At 34.6% G+C, this 27835-nt stretch overlaps 3 protein-coding genes and 1 pseudogene across 6 annotated transcripts; all 4 read right to left on the reverse strand.

Moving 5' to 3' along the window:
* Window positions 1–59: 59 nt before the first annotated feature.
* LOC111297259 (adenosine kinase 2-like) lies at window positions 60–4715 on the reverse strand (annotated as a pseudogene). The gene is made up of 12 exons (XR_016326184.1): window positions 3700–4715; window positions 3513–3566; window positions 2714–2760; window positions 2570–2601; window positions 2375–2472; window positions 2035–2106; window positions 1807–1895; window positions 1521–1618; window positions 1368–1436; window positions 1227–1293; window positions 955–1138; window positions 60–755 (listed from the first exon to the last, which is right to left on the reverse strand). The product of XR_016326184.1 is annotated as an adenosine kinase 2-like (transcript).
* A 151-nt stretch (window positions 4716–4866) lies between these two features.
* On the reverse strand, window positions 4867–7662 carry LOC111297258 (isocitrate dehydrogenase [NAD] catalytic subunit 5, mitochondrial). The gene is made up of 7 exons (XM_089741392.1): window positions 7456–7662; window positions 6831–7151; window positions 6577–6738; window positions 6424–6498; window positions 6083–6192; window positions 5937–6009; window positions 4867–5393 (listed from the first exon to the last, which is right to left on the reverse strand). The coding sequence occupies exons 1-7, from the start codon at window positions 7627–7629 to the stop codon at window positions 5202–5204; spliced, it is 1107 nt and encodes a 368-aa protein (XP_089597518.1). The 5' UTR covers window positions 7630–7662; the 3' UTR covers window positions 4867–5201.
* Window positions 7663–8471: 809 nt separating this feature from the next.
* LOC111296231 (phenylalanine ammonia-lyase) lies at window positions 8472–11457 on the reverse strand. The gene is made up of 2 exons (XM_022890420.2): window positions 10950–11457; window positions 8472–10351 (listed from the first exon to the last, which is right to left on the reverse strand). The coding sequence occupies exons 1-2, from the start codon at window positions 11366–11368 to the stop codon at window positions 8602–8604; spliced, it is 2169 nt and encodes a 722-aa protein (XP_022746155.2). The 5' UTR covers window positions 11369–11457; the 3' UTR covers window positions 8472–8601.
* Window positions 11458–18099: 6642 nt separating this feature from the next.
* On the reverse strand, window positions 18100–26216 carry LOC111297205 (ethylene-insensitive protein 2.1-like). 3 transcript variants are annotated; one of them, XM_022891847.2, is made up of 8 exons: window positions 26035–26216; window positions 24398–25243; window positions 23711–23797; window positions 23459–23569; window positions 23167–23379; window positions 21968–22150; window positions 19154–21835; window positions 18100–18782 (listed from the first exon to the last, which is right to left on the reverse strand). In XM_022891847.2, exons 2-8 carry the CDS (start codon window positions 24644–24646, stop codon window positions 18396–18398), a joined length of 3912 nt encoding a protein of 1303 aa, XP_022747582.2. In that variant the 5' UTR covers window positions 24647–25243; window positions 26035–26216; the 3' UTR covers window positions 18100–18395. The 3 variants fall into 3 exon arrangements, with proteins under 3 accessions (XP_022747582.2, XP_022747580.2, XP_022747579.2); XM_022891845.2 differs by having other exon boundaries at window positions 21968–22153; XM_022891844.2 differs by having other exon boundaries at window positions 21968–22153; window positions 24398–25257.
* Window positions 26217–27835: the final 1619 nt, after the last annotated feature.

Below are 27835 nucleotides of genomic sequence, written 5' to 3' on the forward strand. Positions count from 1 at the left end.
ATATTAAATCTTTTGATGATATTTTTGGGTGTCTCAATTGGAGAAAAGTTGATTAAAAGTTGAAGTGAAATGATATGAACCTGTAATAAAAAAACATGATTATTCAAGATGTATTACGATGCTCAAATCAATGAAGTGTTTAGGGTTTGAAAAGAAAAAAGGTGAAATATACCGAGAAATCTCTAATGGAAGGGAATGCTTAAGTCTTGTGGAACCTCTTTAATTGCTCCGTTCCTAACATCCATGGAGGCATAGGTTGATGATGACACAGTCAGTTTCAAGTGCCAGGTTATCTTCAACCAGCACCGCTTGTCCTAGAATAGCATAGCATGGTTTGATTTTCTACTCCATGCTTCAAGCATTAATGCAAGCACATGGAACGAAAATTACAAGTCATTAACGAGAGACTTCTCGCTTGCTCTCAAATGCAAGAATGTAGAAGAAGCAGAAAGCATCGAGCAAAACTCCAGCTCTCAACCATGAGCTTATGAAATGAAACAGAGATAGATGGTCATTGACATTATACACGGTGAAATAGTTGCGTTCGCCCCTTTTGCCTTTTCTTTTCATCTGATGTCATGCATAGGGATAGAATGTCTCATTCTCATATAACAATTTTCTCAGGCTATTTCAGGATATGTGCAGCCAGACCTTTGGATGATAAACATTGGATGCATAGCAGCCAGCCTTTACACAATCTTCAATGGGCTTCCCTTGAACCAATTGTGAAAGAAAGCCTCCAACGAATGCATCACCTGCAGAAAATAGGATAAATTTGTTAACAGTGACTCTATTACACTGATATACCAAACGGGATAAACGTTGATCATATGGCAACTAATTATCTTATTCCATCTTTCATTCTTCCACGCTTCTATTTTATACGTTCGTGTCTCATTTCGTTTTAACATTTACAGTTGTCAAGTCTTGGGAGTAATGGGAATGACCATACACCTGCACTATTTGTGTCAACAAGTTTCTCCTTGGGCAACTATGTTACAGGGAACTGCTTCACTTTCCCATCCTCGGTAACAACTACTGGATCTGCACCCTGAGTAATGACAGTAATCCTCTTGAATGTTCCAGATGCTTTCGGCCACTGAGAAATCTTCAAGGCTATCTTTGCAACATCATCTGTCTAGACAGCAAAAGCAGCTCGAACAGGTAAAATATGAAATATAAACCATTGCCATCCATCATAGCATCTGATATTCAACAGCTATTACATCCCAACCATGAACCTCTGAGAAGGTTCTTGTTTCTGCCTCATTGCCAAAGACAAAGTCCATATACCTGATGAACAACAAATCCAGAGACATTTCAGTACATTTACATTAATTTCCGCTGCAGGAAAATAGAATGCTTACGGTAGAACTTTCGCCTGTGCATCCTTGAAGAACTCAAATAAATGGAGCAGAAAGATTCATTGAGAACACCTGCAGACAATTAAGTATGTTAGGCCACTGAGCCAGTGAACAGAAGCATAAAGAAGGATTTCAGCTACGTGTGATATAATACACCTTGTTATTAGCAGCTGCACGATCAGCAACAAGCTGTATGGAGTCTGGAGGTACAGTGAGAAAAAACCCAGCAATATAAAAGTACTTGGCCTTCTCAACTGGCACAAAAATATATTATGAACAAGTTAGTCCCTAGAAGCTGTAACCAGAGAGAAATCAAATTGCTCATTTCAATTATTCTCATTGGATTTTCATTTTTCACCAAAGGGTAAGTTTCCTTAATGTATAGTTAGACCAAAATAACAAAAAGAAAGCCAAGTCCAAGAAAATAAAAGAAAAAGAGTACCCAATGCCCAATTCTCTGGCCTCTTCAAATGCTCAGACTTGTAGCAATTCGCAGCTGATAGATTTACGATAAGTGACATACAGATAGATCTAACAATGAATCTTGCTACTCCAGTAGATAAAACATAAATGCTTTCATAACATCTTAATAATTGGAGCAAACATAAGTAGGACAATGAAATGGCGGCATAGAAGAAATAAAGGAAAACAAGCTCATTGTCAAACTGACCGTTCACCACCCACAACACAAACAGCACAAGTTCCAGTTGCAGCAGATTCATCCTCAAGGTAGTGAACCCGATTAATATGCATCATACAACATCAACAATACAATTATTTTTATTTCCAATCTATCTTAAGGAAAGCAAAAATGCAACTCAAAATAGTCATCTGCAAATGGGAAGGTTTAGGGACATAACAAAAGGAGCATAATTTATTATGCCTAAAGCTATGAGGAACTGAATTCAGAAAAACAAATATTAATGCTTGCTTTTTTTCCTTTTTGCATTTTCTCTTTTCAATTCTTCTAGAGGTTAGGGGAAAACGGTTTAGAAAGAGGGTTTACATTAACACCAGCAGCTTTTGAGGACTTCTTCATTTCCTCTCCAAACTTGACCTTCCGTATACAACCCATGTAACTGGTGGCACCAGGAATTTGAAGCATCCACTGCATGAGGCAAAAGAAACTTAAGTCTCTGGTAAAAATAATGTTATGACTGAATTTTTCCAAAGTTCCAACCAAAATAAGAAGCACCATAATATGCCTGTGCAACCTTGATTGAATTTTGAGTAGCAACTGCACATAATAAAATTGAGAGAATCACTATTGGTCATGAAGGTCTGATGGAAAATTCTGATTCCAATTTTAATTTTTTGTCGAAATCAAATACCGGCAATCCACCCTTTACCTCCAGCAATATACTCTACAATGGGATTGTAAGCCATCTCTTCATACCTGTCATAAAGAGCCATTAGGATATTGGAACACTGCATACTGCACTTGTAAACAGGAGTTAGTAATGAGGACAAACGTATCGCGCTAGATGGAAGGTGGAAACCATCTAATGTTGATCCCAACAACACACTTGAACCCCAACTTTTCAACCAACAGATCATACCATTTTGAACCTACTGGGTCAAGTCAGAGACCAAAATCTCTATCTTCTAACTGAAGAAGCATGACAGAGATTACCTATCCTTGAGGAAATTGATTCAAAATGACATGGTTTTGCATCTTAAATTCCATCAAAGAAAGTCACATTTGCCCTAAAGATCGGATGGTCAGCATATCATGCAACCCGCTCTTTGAACTTTTTTGTCATAGGTCCAAATTTATTTTATATTTAAGGTATTTAAGTCTTACAACTTTCCACCTTTGCTCTGAACTAGGAAGGAACACATAATTTTTCATGTAGATTAACTATCAATTAGACTATACGCATAAGTAGCTAAACAAGCAAAATCAAACAATTTGAGGAGACAAAATGATCAAAAGAACATATCAATATAAGCATGGAAATGAATAAAAATTTGATCTGGTAGATTGAATAAACCCGTGTGTACACACGTGCATGTGAGGTGAAGCAAGTGGTTAACAGATAAACTAATACTACTAAAATAACAACTACAGTTTAACTTAATCTGGTTTCATGCTAAAAGAAGAAACCCATAAAAATGATCTTGAAAACAGAAACAAATTTTGCTTACGTGGGTAGGTGTTTCTCCTCAGCTAGAATTGCATTGTTCAACTTGATATCGTATCTGTAAGCAAAATCAAAACAAAAACAAAACCAAACCCAAGTCAGATTACACAACAACAACTAACAACCAATACCAACATAATCAAAACACATCCCACAAATAAAAACAGTAAAACCCAACTTTCTAACCGTACTTTTTCAAGAAATCTTCGTCCACGACAGCTGAAATGTCAAGGAGAGGATTGCCCATCCCCAACAGAAGTCCTTCATAGGCCATTCTTTTTGTGGTGATAGTTTGGTGAAAAGGGAATACCAAAGAAAAAAAGGAGAAGAAGTAGGGTGAGAGTAGGAGACTTTTAGATCTTTGGTTGGGAGAAATGATTTGGGTTATTCAAAGTTTATAGGCACCAACACAATTGTGAATTTCCCACAGAGCTGCTCTCAGTTCAAAACGAAAAAAAAGTCACCCTTTTCTTTTTTTTTTTTTCCAACTTTATCCATTATCAAACATAAACGCTTGCCATTTCATTTTTATGGTGAAGCATCGTGTCTTGACTATTACCAATCCAATTGCAATCATGCAACATTGAGATGTACCCTTTTGCATTTTGTTTAAAAGGGATAGATTTATTAGAGAAAAGGCATTGGTTGTTTGTATATCATGATAGATTTAATAGATTTTATTATATTACCACATTCCAGTCCTGCAATCCGTGTTGCAGAAAGCAACTGGGTTGGCATATACAACTTACGAGCACCAGCAACACAACTTCAAGCCTTGAATCCACCATCCATGTCGACATTTCATGTATCAGCCTTGCATGGAAGGATATGAAAAATCAGCAATTAGCAAGTAATCCAAGGGCAATTTCAGCACCCTCAGGCTGCCCTCAGAATCATATGGTATTCATCTCCCAATAGCTGAAGACTTTCCAGTTTACAACAGTTAATGTTTCAATATTTGAAGTTCCTGTGGATATCGGCAATCACGTTGGTCCAGACCTACAACATCAGTTAAGACCTCAGCATAACTTAGTTAAGACAACTTGGGTTTTACTTCTCACATGCCACGTTGCTACTGGTGACTCTAACAGAATAAACATCCTACCCACTATGGATTCCTTCTTGTGTCCCAAATTTTACTTGAAAAGACCAAAGGGTGAGCAGAAGTTCACCAATCAAAAGAACTTTTGTGAAGGCAATGGTAACAGGAAGCAGCAAACCTGCAAGCACATCACAGCTAATATAACATAGCTTTTTTATTTGAATGATATTAATATTTATGTATATCTAAATCGCAGCATTATGTGAAATACAGCATGTCAAAGTCGGGTAATTAAAGGAAAAAAAGGGGCAAAAGGTGAAGAGACACATCATCTTCATAGTTTATTTCATGACATATCAAACTATATAATTGAACAACTCAATAATTTTCCTTACAAAAAAGCCCTCTACACCTGCATGGCCATCTGCCAGAATACAAGTGGACTAAAATATGTTTAACAAATTTAAAGGATGCTATATGTTCTCCATGGCTAAAGATAGGGAGTTAAGAAGATGTGCCCCTTAGCCATGAAGATGATGTGATTTTATTCCTCTTAATAAGAGAAGAAAACATTTAAGCGAGGTGAAAAACACAGCAGACAAATTGCAAAGAAATCAATGCAAAACTTAAAATGCTACAAAGAAACAATCTTTAAAGGTGATCGCAAATAGCCTTCGTAAAATCAGTTGTTGTTGACGAGCCACCAAGGTCAGCAGTTCGATATTTCCCCTCTGCAATTGTGCTGAGAATAGCATTCTGAATCCTATCAGCCTCCCCATGGAGATTTAAGTGGCGCAACATTGTGACCGAACTCAATAATAAAGCAGTTGGATTTGCCAGATTCTGAATAATGTCAACCATATAAATAATTAGCTGGTGACATGGGAAATGAAATTATACTCGGTGAAATAAAGTTAAATGAGAGAAGAAAAAGGAACTCAGCAGAGGCAAATAACAAAATGATCATAGACAGATAAATATGACATTTTGGGGTTTTTACTCCAAGCAACCATCAATTCCTCAAGACTTAGAGAACCACAATCTAGAAACTATAACAATTTAACATACCATGAAGCTTATCCCAGTTTCAAAAATCACCCACGAAATCCTAGATTAAAAACCTCACATAGCTTTTTAATTAGCGTAATGCATACAGACACACCTTAATAGACCTTGGCATACCTGCAAGATCTATCTCAAAACATCCAGTCTCTAATCTCAACCATTAAGATTTTATTTATATCCACTAAAACACTAAATGACTAACAATCCCTAAACATACCTTCATGTTTATTCAAAAGTGCTCCTTGTCTATGAAAAATGAATGGCTCTATAGAAAAAATGAAGGACAGATACTCAGTTAGAAGTCCTAAGATAGATACTAACCTTTCCGGCGATATCAGGGGCTGAGCCATGAACAGCTTCAGCAAGTGCTATTCCTCCCTCACCAATATTGCAACTACATAAAAAGTATATGCTGTTAAACCATCTACGATGTATGTTACCCATGATTGTTAGCAAGGTGTAGTTACCTTGGTGTTAAGCCCAAGCCCCCAATCAATCCAGCACAAAGGTCACTGATAATGTCACCATAGAGGTTAGGCATCACCAATACATCAAAAAGCGCTGGATTCTTCACAAGCTGCATGTGGCAAAAAAGTAATTAGTTCTAGATATTAGTTTTCACTTCCATAAAAGATGAACCGCAGTTCTGTGCATGCTGAAACAAGAACTCTTTTTTGTCATTTGCCAAAAGTAATATAGGCAAAAGTTAGCACCTATAATAGCTAATTCAAAATCCGACCTCTCCTCTGTCATCAAAAGTGAGGGGAAAAAAAGCAACATAATGCCTATTGGAGGAAATCTGTCATACCATCATACAGCAATTGTCAATGACCACTTCCTCGTATGTTATCTCTGGGTATTTCTCAGCAACCTCACGGCAGCACTGGAAAAAGACAAGTAAACCAAACTTAATAAACAGTAATTTAGAATTACAACAAACTAGGCGTTTGAATTGACAGACCTTAAGAAAAAGACCATCAGTTTTTTGCATAATATTGGCTTTATGAATTGCAGAAACTCTCTCTCTTCCATGGGCCTTTGCATAGTGAAAAGCATATTCAGCCACCCTCAAGCTTGCCTGACGAGTAATAATCTTGAGACTTTCAACTACACCTCTCACCACCTAGCACCCAAAGCAAAAGAATTATCTCCTCATACTTATATAGTGAATACCCCGTTTATCAAATCGGGCACAAACTATCAAAACAAACTTACTTGATGTTCGAGTCCACTGTACTCCCCTTCCGTGTTTTCGCGAATAGTGATAAGATTTACATCATCATACCGAGTCTTATATCCCGGGAGACTATAACACGGCCTGACATTGGCATACAGATTAAGTTCTTTCCTTAGAGTAAGGTTCAAAGACCTATGACCTTTACCAATAGGAGTAGCCATTGGACCTTTCAAGCCTACCCCATTCCTTCTCACTGATTCTAAACTTTCCCAAGTTAGAAAACTCTGAGTTCTCGGATCAATTTGGTTCCCAACATAATGTTCTTCCCATTCAATCGGCACTTCAGCTTCTCTAAAAACCTGAATCAATTATAATCACTAAGTTACCACCAAATTTTCACCAGAAATAAATAAAATTTGGTTCTTGATAATGATTTTTTATACAAATATCAATGTATTTATAATTTTATAAAAATAGCTTCTTTAAACTAAAAATGGCTACTTTCTGACAGTTTGTGCCCAAATCAAAAGCTTTTTGAAGCAAAAATTTTCAATTTTTTTAACACTTAAATAAAGAAGTCGAAAAATCAAGACTTTCCAAGCGAAAATTCGATTGCAATATAAATTCAAAATAAATAAGAGAAAAATCAGAGAGGGCAGATACCTGTTTGACGGACTCTGCGATCTCGGGGCCGATACCGTCGCCGGGGAAGAGAGTGGCTCGGATGGGAGCTGTGGCGGAAGAGAAAGCTCTGGCTAAGGAGAGCGGGGAGCCAAGGTTAGGGTTCGCCAGTGAAAGGATCTGACTGGCTCGTCGTTTGAGGAGCTGCGTCGCCATTGATCGTGCTGGCTGGCTGGCTGGCTGGGTCGCGACTTTTGATTGTGTTAAAAAAAATATATGTTATTCCGAAATATGGCTAGCCAGGACATATTCTTTTTACATTTTTTTTCTTAATTTTGACCAATTATATAACGCCACGTATTATACATATTGGATATTATTTTTTTGGCATTTTCTATTGGCTGGTCAAAAAATTCGAAAAGTCTACTTGTCGACTTGGGTCCATATTATAACACCTCCAAGCCCATTTTTAGATAAACGACAAATCGGAATAATCGAATCAAGAGAGGCTGGAAATTGAAGGAAAATGAGAGGATCATGAATATTGATTTATTTGGGATCGATAAATGTTGCTTTGGTCTTCGGAAAATAAATGTTGCATTGGTCTGCTTCACCGCTTCTGGTTCTGGCCTCTAGGGTTCACAGTTGCTGTCTTTTTTTAATCAAAATCTTGGGATATTATGAATGCCAATAATGACTGAGGATTTCCAAGATCATAGGACACACAGCCCATAGCAATGCATAACATGCAGTAGAAATCCATGTCATTTGTTATTTTGAATAGTTTGGTTTTGTCATTGGAGTTATTGAACACAATTACCACGTTTCTGGCATTTCTGGGTAGCTCAGAATTGTCAAGCGCTACGCTTTTGGGACCAAATATTAAAAAAATTTGTGGCTGCCTTGGTGAAAATCTGTACGGTATCCCATGTGGCTTTCAGAAAGTGCAATAAAGATTCAGTTGGTTTTATTACTTCAAGCGTTTTTCAACATTCCATGGATGAAGCTAGGGATTATTTTCAAGGTTAGGCTTTAGAGTGGCAATTAGAGAGATGAAATGAGAAATAAACATATCACATATGCATTCATATAATTAACTTGTTTTACAGGGAAGTTCAAACAAGAAAAGGTAAAAAACAAAGAAAAAGATTGGATAACAAATTTCCCGAGGATCAAAATGAAGGCAAACTAGCAGATTGGGAGAGGGGCACCGTTCCATTCCTTAAGGCATTCCAGCATAGGATCAACGATCTTCCCTTGGCACATAGCTGTGAAAACCTTGTCAAACTCCTCACCAGGTGACTTGACATTTTCTCCAGTCAGCAGTCCTGTTCCAAGCTCCTCTCTAACGAATTTGTACAATGGATAAGATCTGCATTCCTTGATCTTGTTGGGAATTGCTGCATTTCCATTCTCAAGTGACACTCTTGCACTCTCAACCTCCTTTGGCAAGAGAGCCTTCAATTCTTCTTCAAAAGCAGCGATCTTTTGGAAGATTGAAGTGCTTGCATTCTTCTCGTTCTCACCATTTGACAAAGCATGCTCAACAAGTACTTGCCTCAGCTTTTGCATCAATGGATAGGTAGCGCTGCAAGGGTCATCAATATAGGCAAAAACATATTCGCGATCCACAGCTTTAAGTAAATCTTTCTCACAGAATCTTGAAGGGTGAAGTTCACCATTGGCACCGGTAGTGAGGATTTTCTTAGCTATCTGGCTCACGGTGTTCTTCACTGTGTTCCTCAAATTCTCTTCTAGATGCCTCAAATCAATAGCTTGACAAAGAGCCACCAAGAATGTAGACGACATAAGCTTCAAGATATCAACAGCCTCAGCGGTTTTTCTTGAAGAGATTAACCCCAAAGAGTTCACATCTTGGTTGTGCTGTTCAGCACTCTGAACATGGTTAGTGACAGGATTGGCTAGGTATTGGAGCTCGGAACAATAGGAAGCCATTGCAATTTCAGCACCCTTGAAACCATAATCCAGACTTGGATTCCTACCACCAGAGAGGTTTGATGGGAGACCATTGTTGTAGAAATCATTAACAAGTTCAGAGAATTGAGCAAACATAAGTTTCCCGATAGCAGCAATAGCCAAACGTGCATTGTCCATTGAGACACCAATTGGGGTACCCTGGAAGTTGCCACCATGTAATGCCTTGTTCCTTGAAACATCGATCAAAGGGTTATCATTGACAGAGTTAATCTCTCTTTCAATTGATTTGGTTGCGAATCTGATCACTTCAATCTGTGGACCAAGCCATTGTGGAGAAGTCCTCAGAGCATAGCGATCTTGTTTTGGTTTCTGCAGGGGATCCATTTCATGCAACTTCTTAGCTGCTTTAACATAAGAGCTCCCCTCAAGGATGTGTTCCATTATCGCTGCAGCCTCAATTTGTCCTGGATGGTGCTTTAATTTATGTGTCAAATGGTCAGTGAACTCAGGTTTACCATTCATGACTTCAGCAAAAATTGCTGATAAAATTTCTGACAAAACAGCCAGTATGTTAGCTTCAAAAAGAACCGTCGAAGCCAAGCCTGAACCAACTGCAGTGCCATTGACCAGAGCAAGGCCTTCTTTAGGCTGCAACACAAAGAACCCAGAATCAATACCGGCTACGCGAAAGGCTTCCTGGGCGTCAAGGGATTCTCCATTGGGTCCAACAGCCTTGGAATTAGGCCTGCCAGTGAGCAATCCAGCAATGTAAGAAAGAGGAACAAGATCGCCAGATGCAGAAATTGTGCCACGAAGTGGCAAGCATGGAGTGATGTTGTGGTTGAGAAGCTTGGTGACGGCCTCCAGAATCTCAAATCTGATGCCAGAGTATCCCTGGAGGAGGGTGTTGATCCTAACAAGCATAGCTGCCCTGGTTGCTGAGTGAGGAAGTGTGTGGCATGACTCCGTTCCATGGCCAAAGATTCCAGCATTCAAGAACCTGCAGCAAACAAACAGATATAATTATACTGATCAAACCATCTTTCAATTTGTGATTTAAAAAGTAACATAGAAATTTACAATTAAATTAGCTAATCTGTTTAACCAAAATTTTCTAATCTAAAAGAAATTATATACTGTGGTGATACTGTCAAATTGTATCCAATTGCCTATTCATCATCATGACTAAATTTGCCATAAATTGCCCACTACTGTTGTGATAAATGCCCTATCAACGTCGGTTCAATAAATTTGTCAATGTTCTTTCCAAAAATAGTAGGGCCTCCTTGACAACTGATGATAATTGATATAGCAGTAATTATTTATTAAACTCGACTCGATTATAACTCAGCCCAACAGGCCGAGTCAACTCCATTGCCGTCCAGTTTGGACTACTTCCACAAAGTTAACGATTTTGATTTTTTGACTCAACCCCAAAAGACTACAATGGTACGAGTTCGGAAATAAGTCAAATCGGATGATTGAACTCAGTTTAAAACTAGAGTTGCACGCTAATTAAGTACGTATTTCCAGTTTAGACTTTGTAGTTAATTTGGTAGTCTTTCTTTCTTTCTTTTTTTTTGAAGTTTTTAACTTACCTAATCAGCTCCTTTTGAAGGGCAGCTCCTTGCTTAGTTCTTCGATGAGAAGTAGCACCAAAACCAGTTGTAACACCATAGCTGTCAGTGCCTTTGTTCATGCCATCAATGACCCAATCAGCACTAGCCTTAACGCCAGCCCTCGCATCCTCGGAAAGCTCAACCTTGACACCCAAGTCACGTGTAGCTATGGCTGCAACTTGAGAAATTGTCAAGGTCTCACCACCGAGCTTCACCAATGGCTTCCTATACTCAGCTACCATGCGTTTCACTTCATCCAAATGACTTCCCTTGAGTGACTCAGCTGCAACTCCCCAGTTCAAAGGGTCGAAGACACCACCCTTTGTAGCAGCAGTACTAGTCATGCAAAAACTCTCCAAAGAGCCGTTCTGATGACCATTTTGAGTGACTGTCTCCATGTTAAAACAGAAATGATCAAAATGAAGAATAACCCAGGAAAGAATTTGAAGTTCTTAATCTACAAATGTGTGATTTTTTTTTCTTTCCTGAAGAGAGAAAGGAAAAGAAACGTGGTTTAAATAGAGAAGAGAAGAGAGGAGAGGTTAGCGAGTTGGTAGGTGAGCATAAGGAGTGGCAGAGGGAGAGAAAAAGAAGAGGCTTTTGGGTTGGTTGAGATTTAAGGATGGCCGTTGATTGAGGGTTGATCGGAGGGTGGAAAGGAAACAGCGTGGACTAGATTTTGATCAGTGAGAGAAATGAAGAAAGAAAGGTGAAAATTTAAGCTTTCGAGGTTGGTGAGAATTGAGGACGAAACGTTCCCATGCATGTTTTGAAACCTTATGGTCTTCCCCACGCCCACCCCTAATGGGTAGGTTACGTTGCATCAAGCCATTTCAATAATTGGAAACAACCGTGCCACATGTGTAATAATAATATTGTTTAACAACTAAATCCTTTAGGTTTCCACTAATTAAGACTTTTCTTAATCAGCAAGATTATGCTAATTTTATTCATTTTATGTTTAAAGCATGCCAAATTATCAAAACTTATCAAATATATTTTAAAAATTAAAATTAAAATTTATAGTATCAATAAGAATAAGAGAATTGTTATCTTTAAGATTGTTTGAAATCATCTTATTGAAAGAAAAATATATTATTTCATTAAAATTTATAAGATTAATTACTCATCTATGTCTTTATAAGTGATCATAATATTATAGGGTCATAGACAATAAATTTGATAATTTAATTATTTATTTTTATCTATTTATTTTATATTTAACATATAAAAAATAAAAAATTATTATGTTATATTCATATTAATACATCAAATATAAAATATATTTTTTAATTTTTATCAAATTTACATATAACTTTTATTAAAAGTTTAAACCAAATTTCTTTTGTATCATTTTCAATCATTTTCGTATGCATCAAAATTAGCATAAGAGATAAAATTTTCAGCAATTGAACTTTTAAGTAACACGAAAGATGCCAAAATCAATTCGGCACCATGACTAGATGATGCTTGTTGATTCATCCTAGTAATCCTGTTTATTGCATGCTAGCCGGTTTCTTTGAACTTTCTTGCTGATCTGCACTAACACTTGGATTAATTCCTATGGATAGTTCTTATTAATATTTAACTTCTACCATTTTTCACTTGTTTTATTTGTTTTTTAAAGGGCATGTCGTTCCCATTATATGTAATTTGTTTTATTTTTTCTTATTTTATTCCAACTGAGAAAGTATTTGGTCAAACAAGTTACTACCTTGGAACTGGTCTACCTATATAATACGTTTGTCTGTAATGAAGATAGCCCTGTTGCTTTGCGTATTGGATTTTGAATTCCCCACTTGATGATGCCGAGCTTCGAGGTATTCTCTGCATTTGTACTTCAATGTTATAAATTAAAGAGAAGTATAAAGGACGATGAAAGAAAAAAAAAAAGAAAAAAGAATGTGCCAGAAGAATAGAATAAAATGACAGTATTTGGATATTTTTATTTATAAATAAAAAGAAAAGAGTTTATGGGATATAATTGAACTGACATGATATTAAATATATTAAATCAGTTTAAAAATTTAAAATATTTTTGATTATTTGTTGATAATTTATAAAAGAAATGACAAAAATGCTTTTTAAATTCAAAATTACTTTTAATACTGTTAATTAAACTATATATCAATTGTTAAATGGTTTAAATTTAAATTTTAAAAATATATTTAAAAAATTTATCTATCTTAATTTTTTGTGAAAAAAAATTGAAGGTAGATAGATTATTCAATCTCTTAGGTTAAAATAAAATGTGTCATATTTGACAATCTAAAATAAGTAACTGCAAGTCGTGCATTAGAGACGATCTCAACAAGTGATTATTAATAAAACTCAAATGCAAAACCTCTTTGTTAAAAAAGACGAAACTTAATAGATTGAACCAACCATTTATTAATAAATTTATCTATCTTTGTGTTAAAAAATGAGCTTTATAAAATTTTTTTCATGAATTCATCTTCATATTTTACTTTACAACACAGGGGTTGGTGGTATACTTTTTTTTTCAACAACGGTGTCTTTTTATGAACTTATCCTCAAAGCCATTGAAATTCTTTTTTTTCAAACTTCACGTACTTGATTTTTACGGAAAATTAAATATGTAAATGATATATTAATGATAAAAAATTATTCGAGTTTAGTTCGAATAAAATTTGAATTTGACTTCATTATCATCAAGTTGAGCAATTCGATTTATCTAGTCGAGTAACTTGACTTATCAAATGAATTGATTTCAAATTCATACATCTTAATATTCGATTTGAATGCTCGCGAGTTTAATCAAGTTTTTAAAGTTTTATATATTTTAATTATTTTAATTAAAAAATTATTATTATACATATATATTAATTCAAGTTCAAATACATAATCGAGCTTGAAATTAAGTTTATTTTTATTAACCAAATTTAATTAAATAAGTTCGAGTATATCGATTTTTATCTCTAGTTAAGTTCAAATTTAAAAATTAAAATTTGATTGAGTTCGAATTAATTTTGAATAACAAATTTTGAATCGAACTCAAACTTAAATTTTTTACTATATTAATTCAGCTTAAATCAATTACATCCCTGTTAAAAATATGTACTCTATAATATCACCAACTTTTTCTAATCATTCGCGGGTAAATTGCATGATTAATCATTTAAGTTTTCAATTTTATTTTATTTTAATCATGAAATTATACAAATTAACGATTTGATCAATGATCATTTACGTTAAAAATATATATTTTTTAATTTAACAGCAAAAGATTCTTGATTTTCACTCGATATACATTAACTGATGTTGTCACATGACATGATCATCATTCCCTATGATTTTGAATTATAAGTGATTGTAATTGTATTTTATGGTGACAGTAGAGCCTTTGTTATTAACCCATTGCCTACATATTTTGCAACAAGGAAGATTCTTTTATATAAATAAAACAGCAACAAAAATGCAAGATCCAGTCTTACATCAACACTTATGTCTTAGCCATTTGGATGTATAATTGGTCTTGTTCTTGTACAATAACCAACGTCAAACTCAATCAAATGTTTCAACACTTTTGCAATGAAAAATTTTCTAAGGAATTAATTTTTTTATCTTTATCAATCTAGAATTTCATGCCAAGTTAGTCTGGGTCAAGAACTGCTTTGTTTTTATGGTTAGGCATGCTGGTGTTTATACATCAAGCCAAGGTTGTTAAAATTAATGAAAGAAAATTAAATTTAAAAAAAAAAAAGAAAAATGGGTAGATCAGAAGAGTTTTTTGAGCTAACCCTAATCTTTGTTTAGCACAATCTTCCTACCCAATGCTCCTTTAATGGTAGGTAAAAAAGGATGCACCTCAGCTACAACCCAAGAAAACATCATACCCTCCTTTCATATTTTGATTATTTTCTTTTCTTTTCACTTTAAATTTAATTATTATAAAATATTATCAATTTATATATTCATTTTACATAAAAATTCATATGATATCAATTTCAATTATCAAATATAAAGTCAATTTGCTGATAATATTATTGTGATTGTGAAGCAAAAGTTTGATATTTTGCAGGCCTCATATCCCACCTACCAACCCTAGAAAAGAAAAAGTCAAAAACACCATAGATATTTTTTTTTTCTAATTTATTGAAAAGGAGTGGTTAGAACAAAATGATTGCATTGGCTGTCTAATTTCTGACTGGTTCATGTAGTCGCATATGCTTTACTAAATTGAGATTAAAAAAAAATATTTTTTTAATTCGAAATAGAAATATATTGTACAAATTTTTAATTTTTTTATATTTTAAATAAAACAAAGCAATATTATTGCATTATCTAAGATTGTTCATCTTGACGGTAACTAGTTTTTGAAATCTTAATGTTTGATAATTTTTTTAAATACGATAATTTATGTATTTTTATTATATAAAATATTAAAATTATATATTCGTTTCATATTATATATAAAATTTATATTATAATTCATATAAACATAAAAAAAAAAAAAAATTTAATTTTGTTAAACTCATATAATTATTATATCATTTTTATATTTTATTTTCATATAGTATTATTATATCATATCTTAAATTATTAAATTTATATTTTTTAAGATGTTAAATTAAACAAGATATATATATATATATATATGATTCTATAATATTAATTATTTAAATTAAAGCAAAATCTTTTAGCATATAAAATTCGAGTAGGTAGATTGTTCATTTCAAAATTAAAACATAATGTGATATGTCTTATAAAAATCATACATTTGGAATTGACATCAACAAATAACAATATATAAAATTTAAATGTAATTACTCTGAGTCGAATCAATCAATCTTTTGTCAATAGATTACTAATAATAGTTTAATAACAAAAAAAAACTTTTATGTTGCACATGCTATAGGCAATCATAGTAAATCTAGATGCAAATACGCTCTTTCCAACCTGAATACCAAGTGTAACTTTTCAGGATATAAAATTAGAAGATCTATATGAGAATGAATGAATGAAAGACTAGCGCAAGTTACTAAGTACCTGTTTTAGATTATTTAATATATTTTTAGAAAAAATAATAGCTAAGGTCACCCTTATTCTTGAAATCACATGAGAGAAAGAAAATGATTATAGTTTAATTTGAATATTAAATTATAAAAAATTAAATATTTAATAGATATGAGATAATAATGCTTTAAATAGATTTTTATCACGTATAGATAAAAATAATAACAGATAAAAACAATAGAATAAAATTTAACCACGCATATTATATTAAAAATTTAATTTAAAATCAATTAAAAAATAAATTGAGGGATTTATTTAATATTTAATATATAATTCATGTGAGATAATACTAATTTAACTATACATGAAAAAGTGTTAGGTTTGGAGGTTGGGGTTCATGTGACTTCGGCCTAGCTACCAGCTACTAGCTAGCTCCGAATCCATAGTTCAAAATTCAGCACTGGTTGGTTGTTTAATTCATTTAAGACTGTATAAAAAATTTTGTTTCCGTACTGTGCACATATGAAACGTCCGGTTGATTATAAAGTTACAAGATAATGTCAAAACTTCAAATTTCTTACATGTTTTATTTTTCTTCTTTCAATGGATATGTTGGTGCTGGGAGCCTGGGGCTAAAACCCAGTTTCCAGCGCCAGTTTCCTGGTGAGAGTGGATGAATTATTGGGGTTAAAGTCATAGATTCATCATGTATGTAATTCCTGGAGGTTTGAGGTTTATCAGAAACATTGATGCCCTGGGCCCTGGCTGAAGCAAGTACTTGAGCTCAGTGGTGGAATTGACTTGTCATCAGTAATGTTTTCAGACTTGTATCTACCACATAGAGGATCATGAGAAGACTGAAATTTGGACAGTTGAAAGAGGAGCCATGAATTGTGATGCCCTGTTAAAAAAGATTTTGACGAGTACAATAACGAAAATTGCAAAGTTCGAGGCAAAGATGTGTTCATGTTCATTACTGCAAGTTCAGTGGAATAGGAATCAACAATGGATGATCCAATCTTGAACAAAAACACAAGAAAGGTAGAACTGATGCTGAAGTAGATGGAACCAATGTGGGCATCGCATCTGTTATTGATCACAGCAGGATGATGACAAGCGTAAACTCGCAGTCATCTAGTGTTTTTCTGTTTCCCTGTTTAGGTGATGATAATGCTTCAGATTTCAGATTCAAAAAGAAGAAGATATGTTGCAGAATCAAATTTAACTGATCTGAAATTTTGTCGTTTGCCAATTAACATCAAATTGGTTCTTGAATTGGATGGAAGGTTCAGAATCTTTTATCAGAACAAGGAGCTTACTTGATCAAGTCTTTGATAACTTGGATTTGAAAGATGGAATTTTTAGTATAAATTGTGTGATAGAACACATCAAACAATTGATGGCAATTGGAAATGCTTCAAAATATTATTCAATGGAAACTAAGAATCATACAAAATGAAGCTGAAATTTTGCAGAACTAATCAAATATTAAGCAAAGTAACATGAAACCCTAAATGTTATTACCCATTATACAAGCCAAACTTTCAGAAATTCTAGACCTCGGATGATTTTCCTTGTGGGGGTGGTGGAGGTGAGGCTGGAGCTGAAGCTGGTGGTGCAGGTGGACCAAACTATTGGGCAGGTCTTTCACTACGACCCCGAGCTCTACCAAGAAGATAAAATGCAAGGGCTAGGATCAGGATAAGCAAGATCAGTGGAAAAGATATCACTAGAACATAACCCATCTTGCAAAGAGTAACCAAATTTCAATGGAAGGGCTATGCAACTCTTGAAAATGACTTAAAAGTTGCTTGTCTCCTCTTCTTTTGACTATTCTTTTAAGCAGAGGAGATGGTGGAAGCAGGTAAATTATGAGTATCAAATACGATTGAATGATGATAATCACCAGCAGCATATAACTGAGTAGAAAAAAGATATAATCACTGCTGTGGGGTCTGGTTTAGTCTTTTGATTGCGTAATCATCCACGTGTCTCCCCACTAGTCCAGGCCTACTGCCTTTATTTATTAAACTTTGTCGTCCGGGTACGCTCTAAAAATCACTACTCCAAATTTCAGCCACAAATTTTCCTGATTAGCAGACCAAGTTAGAGCAATAATACAACAAGATTGGTTCAATCATGACAATTCAAATCAAGTGAAAAACTGAAAACCCAGAGAGATGACATTTGCTATAGATCAATTTCCACCTTTCTTCCAACTCATTTTCATTCATTCTGCTGCAATTACACATCCAGTAAGCTTTTATCCTATTTATATATAACATACATGGAAATAAAATTTGCAGCTCTGACTTCTAATACACATGAGAGGAGGAAAGAGGAGCTTGGTTTTGAAAGTCCTGTGAGAAGTGAGCAAGCGCATGAGCTGCCTCTGAAAATCAAACAGCTCAGCAGCCGTGAACCCATCAAGGAAAACTGGAATAAAAGCTATGAACTGTAAGAAGCCAACATTGGAGCTGATGTCTGAATCTTGCGTGATCCAGACCCCTCATGGGTAACAACTGGCTTGTTGGCCAATCTTCGCTTATAGCGTTTAAGGACGGATGCCAAGTTCTCTTTTCCCTTCGGAAAGGCTACATCACCAGCAGCAGTACCTGTTCGACCTTTCCGGCAAGATATAGCAATCTCCACATCCTTAATTATATCCAAGAGAGTAGCTGCATTGGTACACTTACCCCTACCAGGTTTTGCAGCTGGGGGCAACATTCCGTTTGAAACAGGACTTGATCTCTGCTGATATTCCATGGGGATTTGAAGGCAGAAGCATGGTGACATTGGGGTTCGAGGCTTTGAAAATGCCAGATCTATGACACCCTGTTAACGTCATCAAAATAAAGGAGAAACAACCACGAAAAAAAAAAAAAAAAAGGTATCACAAAGTCTTCAGCCCAAACAGACAAAAGTTCCATAAAATCAGCTATCAAGCGTAGGCTCTCTGAAATAACACTTGCAATCGGTCAGAAAAACTGAAATGACATAACTGTTTGCAAAGCAAGACTAATCTTGATCAATAAGTCAACAGATGAATCAAACATGACAACTTCCAAAAGAAACCATTTATGTAAATAGAACCCTGAGAACAACACTCCTTAATACTTTACTGCTAGACGGGTGATGATCAGTTAACAATTTAAGCAACATATACATGCATTAACTAGATAAGGAAGCGACTTCAAAGAATATACCTGGAGACGATTAAGCACGTAAGTGTATTTTCCCCACAGCTCTGGTCGGCTTTCCATCAGTGAAAGATCAAGGATCCGGTGAATGCACCACACTCCAAAGCTTATGATCAAATCCGCTTTCCAAATACAGCCCTCCCCACAATGAGGAATTGATGAAATTAAAACATTGGCAAAACTTGCCTCGTCACTCTTTGGTGTAGAACCATAGCTCCTTTCAGAAGACATGTATTGAGGTTCACCCGTGTGAACAACCTGGCTTATCTGTTTAGCTTCAGCATCAAAAAGAAACATCTCCCTTGCTGCTACACGATCAATTAAATCCTCATCGGCCCCGTCATTTTGTCTAAATAACCAGTCGGACCCATCTAATTTTAATAGCCTTATTATACAATCTCGGAAAGATTGAAGAAGCTTGGATTCTAAATCCACACCAGAAGCAGTTTTCTGAGTTACTGAGTTCAACCCACTTCCAAATGCCTCACTACCAGCAGTACATCTTTTCTCAGCTACACCAAACTGCTCAAAAGGCTGTCTAGACCAAAGGGATCCACTGTCTGAACTTGAACTCAACTGTAATGGCAAAGCATCTCTGTAACCCTTTGATTGAGAAAGCTCATCAAAGACCAATGGACCTCCTGCCCTTGAGCCAGCATTTGAATACATGGATGTTTCATAATTTTTCCTACCAACAGATGACCCATATCCAATGGAACTATCCCACTGAGCACTCTTCTCATACATGTACAGATCCCGATGAGGAACAGAAAACCCTGATATGTCTGGTAAGCTATGATACTTCTTTGAATTGACTGGTATCCCAGAAATTTCATTAGTTCCAGAGGAGCTCATGTCATAATAAGATCTTTCGGATTGTAATGGATTATTTCTAGAAACCGCAACATTCTGAAATCCAGGGGCTTGAGCATGAGTTATCCCATCTTGCAATTTTTGCCCTAATGTGAAAGCCAGGGATTCCCCATAATTTGTAGGGTCCAGGGCAGGAGATTTCGATGCTTGTAACTCCATTTGACCATTCAAGCTATCGGAGCTTCTATCCTTGGCAAATCGATTGAAATAGGACGCAATCTGATATCCATGCACTGTAGCTGGTTGATAATCCCATGCACCAGTAGAGGGTGCAGCACGCAAACTAGAGTACCTCCTTTCACCAGAATCAACATTACGGCTCGAATTTTGAACATACGCATCCAATAACTGCACGTGATTTGACCACAAGGAAGAAGATCCTCTTGAACACCCATACGATGAATCGATAGTATTTTGCACCTTCACTTGCTTTGGAGAGTCATACAGACTAGAAGTGATAAGCGCATCAGATCCTCTTCCCCCTATCGAAGGGAAATACCCACAATATTCCTTCCCAGTAGTATCCACTTTTAGTGGCTTTGGATCAGCACCTAATAATACATCTAGTTTCTTCACCTTTGCTTCTTGGGTAGGTTGCCCATGAAAATCATACAATTGCCCCCAAAATTCATCAAGAATGGCAGCTAATTGACGCCTTGCAGCACGCCCTAATCCTGCTAATCTAGAGAGACTCCCGGTACCATTCCCACTGTCATCACTTTTCCCACTGAGGCTCCTGAATGAAGGAGGGCCATCTGGTGTCAAAGAGGAAATACTTCCAGAAGGAGGTTTGGATGGCTCTTCATGCTCCCAAGTATCTCCATCGTCATCATCTTTTTCAATCTGCAGGTCTCCCTCTAAACTCACTGTTTTCTCCACAGGCTTCATCGATTCAATCTTCAGAGTTTTAATGCCAGGTAAATCATGATCTGCTACCTCATTAACTACAGTTGAAGCTGATTCCTGGGTGTTACAAACTGAGGGAGTAGGATATATAATATTAGAAGAGTTCTCATTAACAGTAGTCAAATGTATATCCTGGTCAGACTCCTGTATTGTTTCAGGCAAATCCAGATCATAATTTGGAAAAGATAAATCTGAAAGACTCTCAATAGACTTTTCTGGTGTTGATGGTCTTTCCAGCATATGAGCAGGTTCCTCTCCATGATAACTGGTTTCACTTAAATCATTTTCCTCCCTCTCCATAGCTGCCTCAGGAACAGTTCTACTTAAATCCCAGTTCCATGCATGAGCTTCATGTCTGGAACTAGCAGATTTTAAAGGAGTAGCTGCTAGCCAAAGCATCAAAGAAAATGCTGCACAAGCAGTTACAAGAAGAACAACAAAAGGAACAGAAATGTTCATGCCAGTATTCAATCCAAAATTACCCACCCAATCACTATTCCCAAATATCATTTCTACAACAAAAATTATCTTTAAGCCCAGCATCCCCATGAATGTTACCAGCGCTAGGAATTCCATGATTGGAGAAATCTTATAGACACCCATTATTGGTCTTGATGAAGCAATCCGAAACAGGGGGATCACTGAAGATGGAAGCATAAGAGCTATTATGACCTGAGATAAGATAAGCAACTGATATATCCCTTCAGCTCCAGAAGTCCACACACAATAAAGAGCTGGGACCATTGCAATAATTCTGATTGTTGCACGATGAAGCCAACCTGGTATGTCAAGCCCAAGGAAATCGTGCAAGACAACTTGCCCACCAAGATTCCAGGTTGACGCAGTAATTTGATTAGTTAAGAACGTAACCAGCAAAAAGACTAAGGGCAGTAGACCATTCCTGGACACCTGTTTTAATAAATTTTTAAATGTAGTTTATTAATATCCACATATAGAACATTATATTGAGTGTTGAGAAAAATTTAGGCATGATTTCTAAAAGCCATCATAATCAATAGCTTATAAGAAAAGAGGAAAAACCTGTTCCATTAGTGATATTGCATCTTGAAAAGTAACTAAGACAAGGCCTGCACTGCAGAACACATTTGCAGCTGAATTCATCAGCACGTAACTTACTAGATAAATACCACTGAAGACGCATAAGATGGCCAAAAAATGGTTGTGGCATAAGGCACTCTTAGAAATATTTGGCGGTCCTTGATGCTGCTGTGAACATGAGAACAAAACTTCAGAAGGTAGACAATGATTGCATCAAAACTTAAAACCGCTAAAAGGGCGCATAAGCATAAAACAGAACCAAATGAATTTGCAATCGTTAAATAGATAAGGTGCAATAATTTGTCTCACAGTTTGAAATTTAAGCATGGTGTAATGAACTTCAAGCTACTCTACATTTGAGAAAGGTGTAAGAAGAAATTTCTATCATGTAAGAGCAGCAAAAACTCCAAAAAAGTACCAGCAAACAATGGGCAATCCAGTAGCAAAATGATCTAGTGAAAAGTGATTTTGGCAAACTGGAAGAAAGAAAACTGGAAGAAAATCGTGATACCAATTATTTTGAAATACATTAGTAGAAATGCAATTCACATATTCTTAACATGCTGCCATGCAAGAAATTCAGGCTAAAGCAATAATGATAACAAGAAGACTGAAAAGTTATATATTTCTATTAGGCAAGAAAAAAAGGTATATAAATTGACAAGGGGAAATCAACTTAAATATTAATTTAAGCCAGAATCAACAACCGGCTTATCATATGTATCATTATGATCTCGTCTCACATAAATGCCCACTAATAGGTTATTTGAAACAGGTCCTGATAACAGTTCAGGAGGATAGCAACATCTTTACAGCAGACATATACTGAAGTTGGATATGAATTTCTCACTAGTTTTATCATCTCAATATAAAAATAAATCTTTGCCAAACTTAAACTTCAGTTTAGCTGAATGATTAAAACTAAAAAAAATCAAGCACGATAAAAAATTTATACATGTTCATCGATGACATGAGTTAAGAACATATACAAACATCAACATGTGCAAAGATTCTAAAAAGGCTTCTAAAACCCAAGTTTTGTCAAAAAAAAAAAAATCAGGTTCTTTAGTGAAAACAAATTTCCAAACAATATCAGATTCCCAATCCTGAAGACCAAAATAAGACGTGCATACACAAGAATCATGTACATATACGCATATATGCGGTCCAATGAGAGATACCTGAACAATAGAAGAATGTAGATAAAAATTGTGAGGCATGATGCTTGCTCCAAGGAGACTCATCAAGGCAAATGCACTCTCTGTGCTCAACTTTGTTAGCATCCCAGTCATGGGAAGAGAAATTTCTGGTTGACTAATGAGCACTCCAAAAACATAAGAAAGCAATATGAAACCCGCTGCATATATGCATAGGAAACTTGCCCTGCAGTGATCCTAATTATTGAAAACTTATTAGACTGTTGATGATTTTGCAAGAGAGAGATTATGCAATAAAAGAAGCAGATCAGCTTACCAGGAGAGTGGCAAAAACAGGGAATAAAACAGCATCAAGAGAAGCTAAAAAAACACCCGTGGACAGATCCACCCCGAAGAGAAGATTAATCCCATGTGCAACACCCAAAACCTGGTAAAATAAAGACATTTGTTGCCAGGATAGAACAATATCACTCTATAAAGTGCAAATCACAAATTATAGCTGCCTTAGTCCATCATAATTTGGAAAAGGCATCCAAGCATTATAGAAGCTCATTAATAAGAAAATTACCATGGTAAGGTCCAATACAATCACAGAAAGCTCTGCTTCAACTCCTAAGAATATTTGAGTGGGCTTCTCATACTCATCGCTGCAAATCTATCATCAACAGGAAAATTAAAAATATATATAAGTACCATGAAAAGAGCAAAAAAGATATCCACAAAAACACACACACAGTCACACACACATTTATGCACATAAACATCCCTGACTATAGATTAAGCACCTAATTATAGATAAAATAAGCATTCATTCATAAAAAAGGAGCTCTACTGCTTCTTAATCTAGGTGGCAAACAAATAAAATAAATTATATATGCAAAATATAATTACCTTTTTTTTTATTTTTTGTACACTTCTATAAGTAGGCGGACAAGGATATAAGGCTGTCTATGAAATTGTCTTTTATAAATGGAACAACTCTTATGTTTTATAATTAAAAGGAATCAATTTGGCTCTATCTTCTGCATTTATTTTCTCCAATATTTTTTCATTATGATGTCCCAGATTTTTTGTTGCAATCAATACTGAATGGTTGGCACTCTCTCTCTCTCTCTCTCTCTCTCTCTCTCTCTCTCTCTCTCTCTCTCTCCTTTATAAGAGATATAATTGCACGAAACAATCATACAGCAAAAAAAAAAAAAAAAAGCGAAATTAATCTTGTAATAAGCACAAGAACAAAAAGAATGAACTGTACCTGAGCAAGATCTCTTCCAGTGACTACACCAATTCGAGCTGACAGGTATTGACACAAAATGGCGGCAAAATTAAAAAGAAGCATGGGGGCTACCAGATCAAAACCAAAACGTGCACCTCCTTCAACAGTTGCAACCCACTTTCCAGGGTCAATATATCCAATTGATATTAGAAGAACAGGTAGAACAGCAGAAAGCATCCGATGAAGAACACCTGGTTGGTGGTTACCATTCCCTGTCTCAGCCTCCATGTTGTTAAGTAGAAATTTAGATAATATACAAATTCCAGCGTAGTACAGAATCTAAAAAACTCTTCAGAATAGCAAAACAACTTCCAATGCTCAACAAGCTACACAATTACATGGTTGCTCACAGCGACTGCATCTCCTGAGGAGTGATGATACATATCAAAAGACATTCAGCAGGACATCAGCAACTTCTTTGACTAAACACGAGTTAACAAGAGAAAGCAAACAGTCCAGCCATTTTCTCCGAGGCTTGCTAGAAAAGGAATGTACATCTAACCACAGCCCTCGCACAGCAGGACCGATGGGCATTTAAAATGCACTTTCCCAGAATTACTGCTATGGTGACTGCTAACACATCAACATTCCAGCCCCAGCTGCAATCATGAGATGCCAATCTATCACTTGCAATCCAATTCACTAAAACAGTATTGCTGAGACCCTATGCAATTCCCCACTCATCTCCTAGATGCAAATAGTTGATTATTCCAACTCATGCCAGATTTCTACCAATAACTTGAATCAGCAAAAAATGGGATGCTCTCAGCCGCAGTCCAAAAGAAGAACAACAAATAATAAAACAAATTACTCCTCCAAAGGCACCTGCAAAGTAAAACCTTGATTCAAATCAGTCACACTGGATAACCTACCATCAATCCTTTGAACATAAATACAAGACAAAGAAATCAAAGTTCCAAATCAACATCTAAAATTAATTACAACCAAATTATGGTATAAGATCACGATGAACAGATTTAAACAACACATCTTCCAAATCCATAGACAAAATCATCAGAGTCCACATACAGTGAACTTCATAAGTTTCACCAACTGGTAAAGTAATTTATTCACAAAAAGTACAGTGTGAATTAACTCAACCGGGCAAACATTCAACACCATCACGATTTCAATTTCTAACCTAAGTTTCACCATTAATGCTAATCAATAGTAATAAAGATCAGCACACAAAATAAAACAAACCAAAACAAAGAATCTACTAACGGCTCCATCCAAAACCACAAACCTCAAAAATCTCCCACATGAAAAATGCAAAATAAAAAACTTAACTTAAAAAACCAGCTCAGATATTCTAAAACATCACAAAGCAAGCAAAAGTGCAAAACGCCACCCAAAAAAACTCCCCAACATGAACTTAACACTCAGAAAACTAAAATAAAAATCAAGTTTCATGGATCTGATTCAGCTCAAGAGCTTAAAAAAAATAAAAACCCCACTTTGCACAAATTTCAAGGTAGATTACACATAAAGGAAGAAAACCCAGAAAGCCAAAACTTAAAAAAACAACAACAAAAAACAAATAAAAGCTACCCAAAGCTAAAAAAACTAATATCAGATTAGGGTTTTGGAATGGTAAAGAAGTATTTAGGTTTTACCTTACAGAAAAGCTTATGAGAAGGTTGTTTTCTGAAGCTTATCTACTATCCTTTTCTCTGCAATCTCTATCTCAGTCTGAGTTTCAACAGAGTAGATCCTGGGGAAGGGGCTTTTCTATGAAACCAAAGGGTTTTTTTATTGTTTTTTCTTTGAGAAAGAGAGAGAAGAAAAAAGAGAGTTCAGTTTTGAGAGATAGAGAGAGATAAATATATATGCATATATTTGAAGGGTGCGGGTTCTTTTCAAGCCATGTTGAAGAGAGAGGAAATATTTATAAAAGAAAAAGGAAAGTCTTTTACCATTAATGATCAAGGCGAAGAAAGAAAATTGAAAGAAAAAGAAAAGGAGGAAAGGTCTAAAAACAGTTTACGTTTTCATTAGTGTACATATATCATTATTACAAGCCTAAAACAATATTTTTTTATTTTTTATTTAAATATATAATAGTTTGTATATTTCTATTATTTTTTTTATTTTTTAAAATATAAAAATTGAAATAATTTGTATTGAAATATCAAATATAAAATATATTTTTTTATTTTTATTAAATTTATAAATAATTTTTATTAAATTTTTAAATATATTTTTTATATTATTTTTATATTATATTATTATCATCGTATATAAAATTATCAAATTTTTTATCTTTTAAAAATCTCAATGAATACTCATAATTTTATGATCAAAACTCAATTTTAATAATCTCGATACTTAAAAATATCAAAATATGAATTTTATTTATGTATTTAATTAAATATCCCCTAATTTAGAAAGTTTTTGGAAAAAATTTTTATTCAAATCTTAAAAAATCGAGAGATTTATAAGGTACTAAAAATTATGTATTTTTTATTTAAATTAATTTGAAAAAGCTGTAACTTTTATTTTTTATTTTCAGTAACTCAATAAAATTTTTTTTTATTTTGGAAAATAAAACACTAATATATGGTAATGGTAGCTGAAGTTTGCAAAATTGACTTGTAAAATGCACAATAATTGAGTCCAAACACTCTTTTGTTTTCTTTTTTTTTTTTGCCTTTTTTGCAGTACCACGCCTACATAGTATTATTATTATTGGGCAATATTTAAAAATAAAAATAAAAAGTTGTCCGTACTAAATTGTTCCAATGACTGAATTATGCAAAGTCATTTTCATGGACTAAAAAGAAATTAAAATATTTAAAGTTTTTGGATTGGCATTCCCATGTTGTAGCCAACCATGTTTATGGATTTGTCCCTTTGCAATCATATTTTTTAAATATAATAATAATAATAATAACAATAATAATTCACATATATATATATATATTTATATAGCATAAACCTCTTTAAAATAATTTGAAGAATAATGGGTTTTCTATTTTTTAAAAAATTAATTTTAGAACCCAAAAAAATAATTCCAAATCATGTTTTTATTGTAAATAAATCAAGATATTTTCAACTTTCACTTTTTTTGTAAAAATGATGTAATTTGATATAAAAAAATTAAATTATAATATTGAGATTCAAATATTAAATAATTTAAATATTTTCTTACTTTTATAGATTCTAAATTAAAATCAAGATATTTTCAAAGAGCTTTAAATGATGTGTTCATGTAGTTTTAAATGTATTATTATAAGATACAAGTTGTCATTAAAACAAATCCTTTTTTTTTTTCCAAATATACTTACTAATCACTCATGGAATCCTTTAAATATAATTATTTTAATTAATTAAATTGAACTTGAAATTCTAAATTTTTTTTTTAATTGAATCCAAAGATGAATTTATCTTATAAGACAAATATGTATTTAAAAAGAC

The sequence above is a fragment of the Durio zibethinus genome, chromosome 12 (assembly GCF_047325235.1).
Source record: "Durio zibethinus cultivar Kanyao isolate XHJ-2024 chromosome 12, ASM4732523v1, whole genome shotgun sequence".
Lineage (NCBI taxonomy): Eukaryota > Viridiplantae > Streptophyta > Magnoliopsida > Malvales > Malvaceae > Durio > Durio zibethinus.

What these genes read in the sequence shown, in the direction of transcription:
- LOC111297258 (XM_089741392.1), bottom strand. Translation starts at nt 7,629, where the DNA reads ATGGCGACGCAGCTCCTCAAACGACGAGCCAGTCAGATCCTTTCACTG. An exon ending in GGCTTGGGCTTAACACCAAG is followed by an intron (nt 6,010 to 6,082) that starts GTAACTACACCT and finishes CTTTTTATGTAG; the next exon opens with TTGCAATATTGGTGAGGGAG. An exon ending in CCCCTGATATCGCCGGAAAG is followed by an intron (nt 5,394 to 5,936) that starts GTTAGTATCTAT and finishes GACATTATTCAG; the next exon opens with AATCTGGCAAATCCAACTGC.
- LOC111296231 (XM_022890420.2), bottom strand. Translation starts at nt 11,368, where the DNA reads ATGGAGACAGTCACTCAAAATGGTCATCAGAACGGCTCTTTGGAGAGT. An exon ending in CTTCAAAAGGAGCTGATTAG is followed by an intron (nt 10,352 to 10,949) that starts GTAAGTTAAAAA and finishes TGTTTGCTGCAG; the next exon opens with GTTCTTGAATGCTGGAATCT.
- LOC111297205 (XM_022891845.2), bottom strand. Translation starts at nt 24,646, where the DNA reads ATGGAGGCTGAGACAGGGAATGGTAACCACCAACCAGGTGTTCTTCAT. An exon ending in CAATATCACTAATGGAACAG is followed by an intron (nt 21,836 to 21,967) that starts GTTTTTCCTCTT and finishes TTATTAAAACAG; the next exon opens with GTGTCCAGGAATGGTCTACT. An exon ending in ACGTGCTTAATCGTCTCCAG is followed by an intron (nt 18,783 to 19,153) that starts GTATATTCTTTG and finishes TGACGTTAACAG; the next exon opens with GGTGTCATAGATCTGGCATT.